At 38.5% G+C, this 16,541-nt stretch overlaps 1 protein-coding gene across 1 annotated transcript in view; it reads left to right on the top strand.

Moving 5' to 3' along the window:
- pcsk6 (proprotein convertase subtilisin/kexin type 6) overlaps positions 1-16,541 on the top strand; it is an 88,183-nt gene that overhangs the window by 57,643 nt on the left and 13,999 nt on the right. The window contains exons 13-18 of the mRNA XM_053513624.1: positions 6,566-6,705; positions 8,041-8,214; positions 8,621-8,723; positions 10,453-10,649; positions 11,770-11,857; positions 13,677-13,780. Of these exons, the coding sequence (XP_053369599.1) occupies positions 6,566-6,705; positions 8,041-8,214; positions 8,621-8,723; positions 10,453-10,649; positions 11,770-11,857; positions 13,677-13,780 (806 nt within the window). The remainder of the gene's footprint in view (positions 1-6,565; positions 6,706-8,040; positions 8,215-8,620; positions 8,724-10,452; positions 10,650-11,769; positions 11,858-13,676; positions 13,781-16,541) is intronic.

The raw sequence follows: 16,541 nt of genomic DNA, 5'->3' as shown, positions 1-16,541 counted from the left end.
AAAAGACACAAATATTCACTTTTGGAAATGACCTGGGCCTGTATTTACTAAGCGTCTCAGAGTAAGAAATCACTCCTGAGTGGTCAAAAAGTAAGTTTTGTTCTTACTTAGGAGTGGAAGTAAGAGCTATTTCTCAAAATTTTGAACAGGAAATCATTCTAAATATAGGAGATCTTCTGGGGTATCGTACCGAGGAAAGAGCATTCAGGCAGAGACTTGTGCAGAGAAGAGATGTTTCAGTAACATTGAGTGATCCAGAGCTCACAAAAGATAATACAAAACAAAAGTGGAATCTTTTTTTTTTTAGCACATTGCATGCAGTAGGCAACTGGTCCATTAGCAAACATTTTGTATGCTCCCCATGTTTTTTTAAGTAACAGCTAAGATGCAGTTTTGTAACAGTGAAACAGCCGAAAAAGTCAGAAATAATCAATCAAACTTTGCTCTTAAATGCAATAACAGAAGCACTGTTAAAGTCTACAATAAAGTCTACATAAGTTTAAATAGTAGAAATGTCATAATATGACCATGTGAAGGGTTTTCCCAGGCCACCACGTATAAACAGTTTTGAAGGCATTTAATCATGTGCAAAACAGAAGGCTAATCAAATTAAATGAGTAAATAAATAAATAAATAAATAAACAAGCAAACCAAAAAGTTTTTAACAAATCCAGGGCTCTAAAATATTGAGCTTAATTCTTACATAGTTGTAGACTCACATAAGCTATAAGATCTACTTTTGCTCTGTGTTGTTGTTTTGGCTTGGATTCTCTCTCTCTTACAATGTCAGATGTTGAAATCTTTTCCTCTTAGTTTAACTTCCTCCTTGTGGTGCTCTCTGGCATCATCTCTTGGCTTGGTGTTCGCTTGGTGAACTATGAGGGACACCAGTTTTCTGGCAGCTCATCAGGGCTAAAACACACACGCCTTCATTTTATGTGTCACTCGCATAAAAGACTATTTTGATTGTGCTGTTAGATCCTTTGCCTTTTTTTTTAGTATATCAGGAGGAATATGCCGGCTCCTACATTGCTATAAAAGTGCCTAGAGGAATGAAAAAACGCGGTTGTGACTTTGTTCTTGCGATGATGATAATGACACAAGTCAGCTTCGAATGTCTGCCTTGGTACCCTGCTGTCCTGATAGCTTTTTTGTTGTGACATTTGCACTCATTATTTACTGCACAGGACCATGGAGACCTGTCAGATTCCTCCATTGTGCAGTTATCTCCCCCGAAGAGCTCACTTTAGCAGTAACAAATGTGGTGAGGGATGACAGGCTAATGGTGCTCCCTGTGATTCTTGTGTATTTATAGCGTGTTGATTTGGCCACGTTCTCACTACTGGGTATGGCGTGATGTTCGTATATACAGCCCAGAGCATTGTTGTATGCGACATTGAATTTTCATTGGATTCTCTGCCCTCCAGAATTATTCTCACCTTTTTAAAGAAAAACAAAACTTATATTTCCACTTTAACATAAAGATAAGCTAATTATCTATGTGCTGAAAAATAACTCTTGGATTTTGTTTTTTATTAGGTACTTTATTTCAAAATATATATAGTACAGTCAAATCTGAGACCAACTAATCATATTGATCATGTTTAATAGTTTTTTTTATTCAATCCAAAAACAGTTTTGAAGGCATTTAATCATGCCAATACAACTTGTGTGAAATATTTTCATTACATATTTACCTTTGCTTCAACGACAGCATGCACTTGACTCCACTGTTTTTGCCAAACAGGTTCAATTTGAAATCAAACCCATGCGAGCATGAAGTTAGAAAATCTAACTTTTTTTTTTTACAAAGCAGTTAGCATGGTCAGTATACTTACATTGTGTTTATAGTCTAGAAATATTATAAAATTTTAAATACTAAATACAAAAAATATTGCTCATTTTTTGCACTCAGACTTTTGTACCCCCATGTATGCCAAAACTGCTCTTACCCCTAAATTATATATTTGGATTCAAATACTTAAGAGCGTTTGATTGGATACTGCAATGATTCATATTTTCTAGCTGCCAATTTCCTTTTTAACCCTAACTGATGCAGTTTGTAGCATCCCGTAGTCATGCAGAAAACATTTATGTGCTTCAGAAGGCTTAAATTATTGGCCTGCATCAAGAAAAGAAAACATCTTAGGAGATTACTGAAATTGGGTTTAGAACTGTCCAATACATTACTAATACCTGGAGCGATAGTGCCGAATCTTCAGTTTCACTGGAGAGGTGGTCATACACAATTTAAAGTGAGCATGATCCGAAATCATTTAAATGATGTGTGATGATGCATCGTTAAAATCTACAGCAGAAAAAAACTGTCATGTTTAATAGTGAAGGTAAGATATTCAATATGCACACAAAGTGTTGAGAATTTACAGGACTGAGACTAAACAGCTGTGTGGCCATGAGAAGTTTTTGTTAGTGAGACTAATCAGAAAAAAAGGCTTTAATTTGCTAGGGAGTAAAAAGATTCACAAGTCTGAAAAGTTGCAAAGAAGATGAAGATCACAGCTTCAGAATAGCACAGTTTTATTGTTTCCGGCGTATGCCAATATTCTAAACCTACTGTTAAGCGGCACTTCAGAAAAAAAGACTGTTGATACATTGCAGAAAGCCTTTCCTGAAGGCATCCCACAAAATGCGAAGTGCTATTAGAACTATCAGCAGTAATGGTTCGATGGAACCAAATCACATAGAAGCGAAAGCAGCTAATACCTCTCAGCTGTGGATCTGAGCTGTTTGGGGGATGATTCTGGCTGATGGTCATTGGCTTTTGTGAAGGCTAATAGCGTTATTATTTTTAACAATGATATCTCAGGTCAAAACCTGCATGTAATCACACTGGTTGCCTCTGTTAGGAGGTTCAGGCATGGCCACAGGTGGAGCTTTACAGTATGTGCTTCCAAGACCACACAGAAATGTTCCTGAAGGCATGTAGTGTATATTTTAAGACATGTTTAACGAATTCTATATGTCTCACATTTAGATTTAGGCATTTGACAGACACTCTTATCCAGAGCGACTTACAAAAGTGCTTTGTAGTTTCCATAATTGGGTAGTTCCTGACACTAGGTTACTACTGTAGGTCATACCCTTGTCAAACACTGTTTTGATTGCCAGTGACTCAGCTGTACAAAAATTATTCAATTCAACTAACTTTAATGCCATTGTTATAAATAACAGTGTATAAATAACAACGAGATATCATTACAGCATCCTCTTCCAGGCATGTAATTAAGTGCAACCAAAGTGCAGCAGCGCAGTAACCATAATGCGCTACAGAATGTTGAAAAGAGAATATTAAGGGAGAATGGGGGCACGAACCAAAAATGTGTGTCTATTATGTTTGCGGCAGCAATGTAAAGACCAGTTCACAGTTATTCTCTTTATAGCACAATGGTAAAAGTTTACCAAAAGCTGATGAGAAAGTTTGGTTCTGCTCAGTTTCCTCAGGTAGAAGGCTGGGCCTTTCGTATGGCAGAGGTGATATTATTACCCCATGTTAGGTCCTCTGTCACAGTTAGGTTAAGAAATTTAAAGCTGGTGACCCTCTCTACCCTCCTGTTTCCGATGGTAAGTGGTAAGTGTGTGGTCTTTATGTTCCTGCGAAAAATCTAAATCATCTCCTGATATCCTTGATATTGAGGGTGAGGCTGTGGGTATCACACCAAGCTGCCAGATGTGCCACCTTCCTTCTGTAAAAGGACTCACTATTGTTAGTGTTGAGGCATAACACTGTGGCATCATCGGCACACTTTATGATGTAGTTAAAAGGAAGGGAGGTGCAGCAGTCATGTGTGTATAGTGTATAAAGTAAAGGACTTAGTATACATCCCTGTGGGACCCCAGTGTTAAAACGCACTGTGTTTGTCTACTCGCACACACTGAGGCCAATTTGTTAGAAAGTTTATAGTCTAGTTGCACAGTACAGTGCTTAATCTAAGCTCTAAAGCTTAGTTTGGACATCATGACGTTGCATGTGTTATTCCTTTGAAGGAATTAGTTTCTGCTTATTTTACTGAAAGGTGCAAACATTGCACAGTCGCAGTTTCATGGTGACCTGTAGAGAAAGAGTACCCCGAGATAGCACATGCAGTGTGTGTGTGTGTGTGTGTGTGTGTGTGTGTGTGAGAGAGAGAGAGAGAGAGAGAGAGAGAGAGCAGAGAAATGAGAGAGATTTGTGAACTGCTAATTTGTGAGCAGCCTGGAGAGCTAGTTTTAGAAACTAGGCCTTTTTTCAAACTACTAATTAGTCCCAGTATAAAACCAGACGTGCTTTTCTTTGGTCTAAGTTCACTATGACCCCAGAAAACACTGCAACTGCTTGGAATTCGTCTGCAGCATATTTTGAAGTTTGTTTACAATGCAGCATGTTAAACAGATGCAAACAGTGAAAAGTAATGATTTGTGTAAACTAGCAAAGTGTATTAGTGTTAGTTTTACACAGAAGTAAGTACAAAAACATTGTTATTTTTATCGTTTTCACAGTCCACTGAATGGAGCTTATTGGAAACAAGTCACTTTGTTCCATGACATGTTTCATGTCATTTTTTTCTTGGACAGATTCTGTGAACGCTTCAATAAGAAATGCTGATGTGCTAACAGTGTATGAACCCTAGACAAAGCGTTGAGCACGAGCTCATTGTAACAGTTTTGAAAAGTGCTGGATAAAAGCACAGGAATGATGAGTAAGTAAAAAAAAAGAAAAGTCAGTTAGAAACCTGAACAATTTTACCGAAGTGTCACAGACTCACTGAAGCTTAGAGTCTGGCTGTAATCCACTTTAGGTTTTTTATTATTTAATGAAAAAGGATAGATATTTTGGAAGAAATGAGTTGCAATGGTTCCTTGCAAGAAAAAAAAATAAAGAAAGTGAACTAAGTACATGATATCACAGGCTGATTAAATTCCATTATAATGACAGATTAAACTGACAATGATTTTAGTTTTCCGTAAACAAATAAATGATTCAATAGTGTGATCCTATCGTCATGAAGCAAAACCTTTAGGTTCGCACCAAAGCAAACTTGATAACTCATTTGCGGCTGTTCATTTATAGATGCCTAGATGTGAGAAATATTATTTTATTGCAGACACCACACAAGAAAGAGTGTGAAATTGGGTTAAGGAAATATTTTTTAAAACTTTTGGTACCGTTTCTGCCACAAGTGATTATATGAATGTTTTTAGCTTGGTGCTCTTTCGAGACATGTTCTTAGTATCCCCATCGAAACTTAGGAGCTTAGGCTATAGTATGAGGTGAAGCAATATGTCATATCTGACACTGATTTGTATCCGATCCAAACCTTGTATACACTCTACAGCTTTGAAAAACACTTACTGAATGCAACCAAGAAGGGTGTGAAAGGGACCGTCTATGTGCCACCAGGCAAATCGGGCGACAGATACTCCCGAAGGTATATTCTGAAGGTATATCCATTGTTTTTGTAACAGTTGCTAATGGGGTAGCGTTGCCAGCTTGATGCCTGATTGTATTTAAGCACTTGGGGGTAAAGGATCTTGCTCAAGGGTCCAACAGTGGCAGCTTGGGTGTCTATTCGCGCTCGAACCGGGTACCCCAACACCTTATCCCCAAAATAAGGTATGCCCCACCTGTATGCAACCCAAGCCTATGGTTTTTAAAGACATTTATTATACCAACTCATTAGATTATTTAGCATTTTTGATTTATTTTTTCAAATGAAATATTTTTCCTCATTTTATGAACCTTAAATAAAAGTGGTTATTGTAAAAATATCTTTAAGCGTCGTGATATGATATTACTGTCATGTCACCTCATCTTAACTAATTCACATTATCACACTGTAGCGAAATTTCTCTGAGTGACAAGGACAACCACAGTGTAATAATAACTTACAGTTAATGGTTCTGAAAGATTTTTTTTTCTCTCTTAGGCTTGTCAGACTGAGTACATAGTGCATGCCACTCACCCATGAGCTGCCACTCAACTCAGGTTATGTGGGCAGTAGCCGTCTCCTGCCAGCACTTTTCTTGCCTGTCATGGGAGGACGATTAAGAAATCTTGAACAGGAACATATGATATTGGTTATAGTTTCACCACTTTAGCCTACACGCTGTCTGCTTTCTGTCTGCTCTTTCTTCAAGTCATTCCTCTGATGATATTATTGTTGCCATGTGGAGATACACATGTGCATTGAATTTTGATATAATGGTTCATGACCCTGAAAGAATCAATCTCATTGTCCCTCATAACGCTTATTTCACACTGACATCATAGGCGGCTTGGGATCTTATGAACAGAGCGAAAACACCTCATTAGGTCTTTTTTTAGTGAAGTCTTTTAGTGGTTTAAATATCATTAGGAACAAAAATGTTAAGATTTGCTGTTTCTGCTTTGTTTCCCTGTTTTGTTAGAATGCATTAATAGTTTTGGTGCTTAACTGTGTGATTGTTAGTCAAGAGAGCAGCTTCTAGCAACGAAGAACATAAATCCACAGTGTTTTTCTTCATTAAGCGGTTCCATACGTAGTTTCCTTCTATTTTCAGATCCCTTTTTTCTCCGGCTGTGTTGCAGGCTGTTTGATAACTCTAATGAGGGCTTCAGGAACTGGGAGTTCATGACTGTGCACTGCTGGGGAGAGAGAGCCGAAGGCACATGGACCCTGGAGATATCTGACTCACCCTCACAGCTTCGCAGCAACCTTGAGGTTCTAGGTAAGGACTTTAAAATTAGAGTGCAAGTCTGGGTGTTGAAAGACTTGAGATAGATGTTGAGATGTTTTTTTTTTTTTCTGGACCTCTCCAGACTCATTTATTTAATCAGCATTATGGTAAAAGATTTTCCCAAGTTACTCTTGTGCAACTGTATCTGAGAGCCTTCCCTCATGGTCTTTCAGTGTCTGTGATGCATAGCTTTTGAAAGATTCCGATCAAGTAATTAAGACAAGAATTACACAAGGGTATGTGCAGACCTGCAAACCCTTAAACTCTTATATTAAACTGTTCAATATTAACTGCCACCATAGAAAGCCCTTTCATTCTGTCTCAGCTTTTTTTTCAATTTTTCCCCGTTTCAAGGTAAGTGAAGAATGATTTGTGTCTCAATGTGGAATAAAATCTATGAATGTACTGTACGTTTGACCTAGCACGAGTTAAACAAGTACACAGTTAACATTAGATCACTATGTGATTTAGTAATGCTATCAGACCTTGTGGCAGAGAACAGGTAAAAACAGTTAAAAATGGCACTTTTTAGACCAGAAAAGACCTATAACGAGCATTATCATCAAACATTCGACAAATATTCTTATTAGGAGACAAATAGACGTTAAAGAAACTACAGGTTTTAGAGCTACCACTAGAGCCCCATTCCATAAAAGCACTCAGTAATGCCAGTAAAACCCCATATATACTGTATACTGTATATGCAGTCAAGTTTCAATCTCATGCAAGTAATAACTATACTGAAAACTGATTATCGTTCTGTACATCCAACACCTGGCCTCCACTAGGAGCCACGCTTTACGCCTCTTCACGGTTGGCAGGTAAAGCGATGCATCCATCTTAGCTTGAAAAGCAGATAACACTTTGAATTATATTTATTTCTAGTCTGCTCACAGATCCATCATTAGAGTTGCACATCAATGTCATCTTTCTGTATCTAAAGATATATTAAGTTTTATTTGCTGAAGCTGAAAGTGTTTGGCCTGTTTTTGATTTCCTTTTGTCAGGGGTGTTTAAACTTTTTACACTGGATGTCTGAACTAAAGCACAAACAGAAGATATGTTAACTAAGGAGACTTAAACACTGGGTGATGACTTAAACTGAAAAGTCTGTATATAATATAAATATAAATTTGTAATAGTGGACTGAAGTTTATTTTATTTTGGAGGGCCTGTTTCAAAAGGGTTAATGGTCAGAAATTTCCCACAGGATTTCATTTAGAGACATATTTCATTTAGGTCCATATTACTTTCTTAGTTCTTTCTTCTGAACCCCATCCTCCCCTGCTATGTCTTTATCTCTGTCTCTTTTGGTGGCTCTCTCAGGTAAGCTAAAGGAGTGGACTCTGATTCTTTATGGCACATCCGAGCACCCCTACCAGTCTCATGGTTCTCACCACTCTCGTGCTCGGATGCTGGAGATTCCCAGCGTTCAGAGCCCAGAGCCTTCACCCAGCACAACCCAACAACATGAAGATGAGGAAGAGGAGGAGTACACTGGTACAAAAAAATGTTTATTGTGATGAATAACTATCTCGCATTCTCCCCAATGATGGTAGAAACTCTCAGAAATTAGTTCATTTTGCTTCAAGTATGATATATAAGTATAATATTTTCTCTTCATATAATTGATCATAAAACACAACTCCAGGTTAAATGTGAGAATATTATTTTTACTGATCACATAACAGTTACCATGTGTGATTGGGAAGTTGCTGTTTTCATCATTAAATGTAATCTAATAACTGCAAAAGTGATAGATTTTTAGATCAGTTATACATCCAACAAATTTAAATTCTGCAGGTGATGTCGGTTTGCAGGGTTACGCCTGCTTTGAAATTGGGGTTGTGTGCATTTTCCTGCTAATGCATAAGAGCGATGCTTTGTTCTGTGCTGATGCTTTCAGGGCCTTGCCACCATGAGTGTGGTGATCAGGGCTGTGATGGCCCAGATGCTGACCACTGCCTAAACTGCATCCACTTCAGCCTGGGCAGCCTGAAGACCGGGAGGTAAAACATGTATAATGACTTCATTCGTATGTATAATGACATGGCTATCTAAACATGCACCTTGCTGCTCTAAGTAATGAGTTAAAACTGTTTCATTCTAAAATACTAATAAATAAATAAGTTATGTAACAAATATTCATAAACCAAAATAATTCATAGTTACACCTCTAATGATTAAGCTTTTTTTTCACAGTCAGAAACGAATATTACACTTCATAATGGTCAGAAGTCGATTCACACCCTTGTTTTATTTTCTCACAGGGAGTGTATTAGATCTACATCTCTTGGTAGTAGTATTACGTTAGTATTGACTTCTTAAATTTGTTTTTTTTTTAAATCTGTTGTTTTAAAAGAGCTCAATTGATTTTCTTTGCATTAATGATTTAAGACCACAAAGTGAGCATTTAAGGAATATTGCTACAGTCAAAGTTAAAAACAAGTGAAGAAACTATTTCTTGCTGTTCACCAGTAACCTTATTACAGCTTTAATAAGTATTTCAGTGTTTCATTGCTTTTCCATGACTTTCCATAAATTTTATATGGACTGTACGGTGCATTGATAGATCATATCAGATATTATTACTAATATTTTATTTATTTTTTTTATTTATTTTTTTTTATTCTATTTTGTAATTAGTAAAAAAATCTTTACTAGTAGTAGTAGTGCTTGTAAACCGAGCCATTTACACGGTAATCAGTCAATGATATGGCAGCAACACAATGCCTAAAAATATGGTCACAAGCTTCAGTTAAACATCAAACTTCATACTATGATTACATTTTCCCCCATTCCAAGGCTTGATATGAACGTTAACTAAAATGATTTTGTAGTTTATGCTGCTTCCACAGAGCTGACTTGATTATTGCATAAATATTCCTAAGAAAGCACATAGTGGATGTTAGTTGTCACTTTTGTTGTGCGTCCCCTTCAAACGCTTTATAACCTGGCAGTAGAATTCACTATTCAACCACAATGTAGTAAGTGTTGAAAAAAAAGAAGAGCACACACTTGGTTGAGCTGCAGATATGTCTCGTCTTTTTCGGTCGTGGAGATGATGAACTTTTCCACGGTGAATACTGTTTCTGTCTCAGGGTCGTATCCATACACCCAAGTTTCGCCACCGTGAATCCTGATTCTCAACATTATGGACAGGTCATCCACACACGCTGACCGTGTTCTTGGCAGACTTCTTTTTTTTTGGGGGGGGGAGGAATGTTTCGTATGAAATACCCACAATGACAGCAAAGTTGTGGATTGTTCTCCGACAATCATCATGCAGAAGTTACCGAATGGTTTTCTACATTTTTCGGAGGGTTTGAGCCCATTTATGGTCTTCCTGATCTTGCGTCGTGTTCCAGTGATGTTGGTTCTCTCTTGAAGAGTGCATGCCTCTCTAAAACACCTCTAACCTCATTGCAGCATCATCGCAAACTTGCAAAATCATGTCAAAACTCTCTGTGGCAGATTTGCGCATAACTTCACATTCGCTCTTTGTTTTAATTTGCTGTCCATGATGAAAACAAACATGGTTTACCGCATGTTGTCAGAATAGCACCAGTTGCACATGATGTCTTTTGGCACTCTGATTTACTGTATAAAGATTGGTTCTCTGTTCCCAGTATGCTGCCATATGCTGTTTAGTGTTACTAAACTAGTCTTGAAACTTTTTGATACCACCTTGTATTTCAGGATTATTTCACTATTTTCACAAAGTGCTTCTTTCTAAAGGAGGTGTGTGAGCCACTGCCCATCAGGATATTTTGAGGACACTGAGGCGCGAAGGTGCAGGCGTTGTCATCGAGGCTGTGAGAAGTGCGTGGGCCGAAGCTCGAAAGAGTGCCGGTCTTGCCGGAGAGGACTGTACTTCCACACAGAAGAGAGCTCGTGCATAGAGAATTGCCCCAATGGCTACTTCAACGATGAGGGTGAGACCGTTTTCTTTTCTGAAAAGCATACAGTAAAAAGGCCAGGTAGCAGACAGATAATGTGGGGTCCATTAGCTCTTATTACTGGAGATAACAACTGGCTATATATCTGTGAAACGTTCTGAGGTCAAGGCATCTGTGTCCTCAGAGAGAGTTAATGGCAGTGCCAATGCGTACAACACTTCTCAGTATTTCATTGTCTCCCCGACTTTACACAAACTGGGGTCTTGCATTTCCTTTGTGACATCTATCTTTCCTTTGAAAAAAATAATGATAAAAGAAAAGAAAAAACAAAACACAGGAAACCTGGGAAGCACAGAATGCAGCTAGGGTAAAGTAAGCGTTTCTTTTCCAGAATTTCTTTCTACGAATGCAGTTCCAAGAAAAGCTTGTAACACTGGTGCACAGATTTAGGCCCCAAGACTGATATTTATTATCTGATTCTTAATCCATCAAACACTGCCGCATCGAATGCACACCATCTGTAGCAAATTGAGCTGAACTGAACTGGCCCTGGATATTAAGTGAATAACAATTGAACAGATACCAACCTCTCTCTCTCTCTCTCTCTCTCTCTCTCTCTCTCACACACTCACACCATAATCACACACACGTACACCCATGGACATCCTTTTGGATCATTCTGTGCCATTTTGATTATACACTTGTGATAGAGGTGGCCTTCGTGTCACTACAAATCAGCGTGTTGACCAGACATCTTGGCGCTCGTGAGCTCTGACGCAGAGAGGCAGAGAAAATCCTGACTTGCATTAACAGAGTTTTGACATTTTGGCCTCAGCTGTTATGCAAACACACAAACACACACACATACACACACACACACACACACACACACACACACACATACGCGCGCACACACACAGAGGAAGAGACACATATAACAGACAGATGCTGCTTGGATGGATTTAATTTGCACTTCTGGTAAACTATATTGCATCCAGATTCCCATGTGTTTAATCTACAGTGTGAAATACAAGATGATGTGAAAAGCTGTCTGAATCTGCCCCTCAGTTTGCTCCTTTCTGTCTCTTACTTTTCCTTGGTCTCACTCCTTTTTCTTTTTTGTGTCTTTTTCCGAACGTCCGATTCCAACCCCCAGTTCAGAGACATTGTCTGAAGTGTCACGAGAACTGTGTGAAGTGCGTGCAGGATGCTGACAGATGTACGGCATGCAAAAAAGACTTCAGGTAATACCAGACGAAGGACAAACAAACACTGTTATAATATTGAGCTACCAGAAAGCATGTTTTTTTTGTTGTCGTTGTCATAATTATGTAAGTGAGATCAAGCTAGCGTGACCCATGCTGAGGACAGTCTCTGGACTAACCTGCTTTATTCTGAATTGGATTAGTGCTTATAAAAATAAGTCTTCTTTGAACTTGGCATTTTTTTTTTATCTTCAGTTATATGTAGTGACATATAAGGTCACAAATACAAGTGTCCAAGGTGTTTTGTGCACTATACAAGGTTGGCTCCTGGTAGGCGGACCAGCTACTGGCTTGAGAATATCTAAGGATTGGTAGAAACAACACTGACCACAATTATTTTTTTTTGACGTTTTATTTTAATTATTTAAATGTATTTTTTTAAAAATGTTGAGTAATGTACTCCTACTCTAATATACACCCATCCAGTAACATTATCACCACCATCAAGTGAATTGGATACCATTGAATTGAATTGTATACCAAATCATGGGCACCCAAGCCTCAGCTGTGTGTCTGTGTGGACCCAACCCGAGGCTAGCCTGTCTGATCCGATCCCACAGAAAAGCCAGCGAAGCACAAGATGCTAAAAGTCATTAACGCTAGCTATGAGAGAAAGGTATCAGAACACTCAGTGCATCACAGCTGCCTGTGTATGGGGCTTAGCAGGCAAAAAAAAAATGTAATCCAGCTTGCATCCATGGGATGTACTGAATAATCCAGTCTAATCCGTGAAGCCACCAACGTGCAATTTATAGCACTTTATAGATCTGCTGCCAATGTCCTGGTGCCAGACACCTTCAGAGGTCTCGTGATGTCATGCCTCGAGGGGTCAGAACTGTTTTGGTGGCACAAGGGGAAAGTGAAACCTGTTTTAATGTCATTTTTTTAATCCTATGGCTGATTAGTGTATAGTCATAACAAACTACACTAAATTCCGAGTGAACTGTTGTGGTTTTGTTTTTTTATGTTCTGTGTTTAATTTTATTTTCACAATTATTTTCCTGTTCGGCAGAAATTTTGCATAAATTTCACGTTTTATTATTGCCTTTTATGGCATAATGTTTTAAACATCCAATATTAATCAAAATTTTTTCTTAAAAGCATACCTCGATACAAAATGCACATCACTGTATACAAGCTCATGACCTTTTTACGTGAATTAAATTTGTAAAATTAATCAAATAGGCCAAATGAGCAAAGATTTAGATTTTGGTTAGATCTATCCTCAGTGGAACTCACAGCTGCTGTAAAGGAAAATTAAACAATTCCAGTCTAAGCATGAATAGGTTACGTTGAGGTAAAGAGCAGTCTGTGTTAGTTTACTGTCTGAGGTACATCTGGTCATCTTTATACAGTATGTGCTGTCTGTTCTGCGGTTTACGCTTCCTGGCAGTTTTATAAGCAAATCTTCACATGTCTCGAGTCATGTGCTGGTGGGGACCCTATAGCACTTTATCTGCCTCGTTCAAAAGTTTTAGTTTGCACCGTTGAAGCCGTTTGTGGAGGCTTTTAGAACTCTTTGAGCTTCTGATCCAAAGCTATTCATGCTGAGTTCTAGAGAATGAGAAGAATATGAAAGCATGTTTCCATTCTCATTTTCAACCGCTAACCCCTATAACCTCGGCGTTTCATCAGAATGCTGCAGTGTCTGTGCTAAAACTTAATCTACTCAAACAGCAGCAGGCGACTGACACTTAAATTACCTAAAACAGTGCAAGCCAGAATGAAAGCCATCACTCTGTCTTTTATGCAGATGTTATAAATGATTCTCGATCTTTCTCTATTGTTTTTTCTGTAGTTTAGCAGGAATGACCTGCGTCCCGGAGTGCACAAATGGAACCTTCTTTAACTTGGAGGAGATGAAGTGTAGCCCCTGCCACGTCTCCTGCTCCACCTGCACAGGTGCTACTATACTTTATTCTGTTCTATTTTACTCTACAATGTGTAAATATATAAAGAATAACAAATGTCAGACTAACTTTACTTGAGGTATGAGGGCTGTACTGAAGGTAATGCAAAAATGGGCATATTTTTTGTTAACTGACATGGGTCATTCAAATCGCACATTGCACATGTTGGTAGAATAACTCATCCTCTATACGAAGGTCCTGCTCAACATCAGAAGTGATGTTGCATTTGCACCATCATTGAACCCAACTCTCAAGTCCTCTTTGACAATTGGCTTTGTCACTGTTGATGGTCTCCCTCTGCGTTGTTTGTCCTCAATGCTGGTTTCCCCTTCTTTATCCGTCTGTGCACACTGCTCTTGTCAATGATGTCATCTTCATAAACACTTTATAGTGCAGTGGGAGACCATCAACTGAGACAAAGAGGATTTCAAAGAGGATTCGAGAGTTGGGTTCAACCAGGGCTGGGCCGTGGCATAGGCGACACAGATGATTGCCTATGGCGCCAAATGCCTAGGGGTACGCCACACAATAGTTTTTTGTTTTTTTTTCCTCCCCTGATGTGAACTTTTTTAAAATAGTACTGCTGTACTTCTGATGTGTTATATGGATTTTAAGAAGTTTATCTCTGTGACTCATTAATATTTGCATAAAGCGCCAGTGGTAGCGTCAAAGCCTTGTTTAACAGCGTGTTCGCAGTATATGAATGATTCACCTCAAAACCAAATCACGTTTAATGATAGTGTTTTGTGTTTTTTATTCGAAAAAAAGGATTTGCAAAGTTTTATAACATGCCGTTATTAGTGATGTTCAGGCTTTTTGCTAAATGTTTAAGAGCTTCTGTCTAATGCACATTTTTATTGTGCTGTGCATCAAAAATGCAGCTCACCGACAAGTGCTTAGTAATAAACTAATAGCTTACTGCAGGTATGGTTCAAGTCCTGAAATGCACCTACTTTAAAATCACCTTTTCAGTAGCATTTTGAATATCCAGCTCTGCTTGCAGTACATACTCATGTGCAGTTACTTTCAAAGGACGCCAAGAGATCGACAGCCCGCTTTGGGTTCAACAATGGTGCAAACGCAACGCTTGTGATGGAGACTATGTTGTGAAGTACCTTTGTGTAGAGTTACTCTACCAACATGTGCAATTTAAATAACCTTTCTCAATTTCTCCGTAATTCTACAGGTGTATTAGAATTGGCATGCAATACAGCGCCCTGTGTGATAGGAGCGACCTATTTGCGAAGCTTGCTTAGAAAACAAAATCTAAAAAAAAACTAATATTGAGTCAGGGTATGTATAAAATTATGATACTAACAGAACCGCAATACGAATCGACTTAGCACATCACCAATATTGTATCGTCTGGTCACTGGTGATTCCCATCCTTAATGCGCTGTAAAGGTGTTTCTTATTTATTAATCCTTTCTAAGAAATGGCTGACGTGATATGAAAGTCCTCAGGAAAAAGGGGAAGAGGAAAGTTAATGTGTGGACGTTAATTATGATTTGAGTTTAATTCTTAGCCAGTATCATTTAGCCAGTTCTAGGTGATATGACCACAATCAATATCACGATTAATTAAAGATAAGATTAGAGGTTCTGAATGTTGGTTTCAATCATTTTTAAAATAATTTCCCAGCTCTACTTCGAGCTGTAAAGAAGCTGACAATAATACTCATTTGTGCTCAAGATATCATCTGCTGGAGAATGGATAAAAAACAATATCCGTATTATATTTATAACTATACATAACTATACATATTGATAGTGATAGAATTTTCAAATGTTTATTCATCTGTAAAAAACAACAGGCACGAAAGTAATGTGTTATATTAAGCAGAGTAATTGGCCCGAAATTGGCTGCACAGCACAAGTTGAACAGCTCCCGTGTTAACACCCTTTTTCACCAAGCCTAATGATGTACAACGTGTCATCGCGATGTCTGGGGTGAGAAACGCTTTCACAAAATACGTGATCAACACCTGCCAAACACGGCTCTGCGTGCAGAGAGGGAGCCGGCGCACTTTGCAGACATGCAGATTAGCTAACTTGTTAGTGAGCTTGTTAGTGAAGGGTATCCTGCTTTGCCTTTGTTGCGTGGCAACGAGTTCACTTTATTTGACCGGATCGTGAGTCGATTTTAGAATAAATCACATATTTATTTAAAGAAAGATTTTAATAAAAAGATGCCAGATGATGAATAGATACGGATGCCGTGACTGGAGGCGCTACAATAAACTGGAGGATTGGGTTATTCTAGAAAAGAGGGAGATGTTAGGAGTTGTAAAGACGTGGCTCAAATTTCCAACCCAAGGACGTCTACTAAAATTGGTGATTCTCATCACTGCGGTTAAACAGGCGATTCTATGAAAGTGTTAAAGGCATTGCCAAAAGCTGATCTGAAACAAGGAGCGTTGAATATATTTAGTTGGTATATATTTATTTGTAGACACAAATCCAGAGCTCTGTGTCGCACAAGTCTAAAAGTTAATTAGTTTAAACCATTACTTACTCCTGCGCACGCGAAACGGGCAGATACCAGGCATTTTGGCCTGTGAGTCCATGTATTAGACATGCCTGATGTTGCTGACCTGCAGCACTGAGGGGGAATATTTAGCAATAGATTAAACCAGCTCAGTGGTGTCTGTGTGTGTGTGTGTGTGTGTGTGTGTGTGTCTTCCCTTGGGATAATGTTCTGACTGTACAGCTTAATTAGTTCAGTGAAAGCTCTTTCTCACATCACTGACTTAA

Source organism: Clarias gariepinus, chromosome 15, assembly GCF_024256425.1.
Source record: "Clarias gariepinus isolate MV-2021 ecotype Netherlands chromosome 15, CGAR_prim_01v2, whole genome shotgun sequence".
Taxonomy (NCBI): domain Eukaryota; kingdom Metazoa; phylum Chordata; class Actinopteri; order Siluriformes; family Clariidae; genus Clarias; species Clarias gariepinus.
The sequence above is the reverse complement of the archived record's forward strand: the minus strand, read 5'-3'. Positions and strand labels throughout refer to the sequence as shown.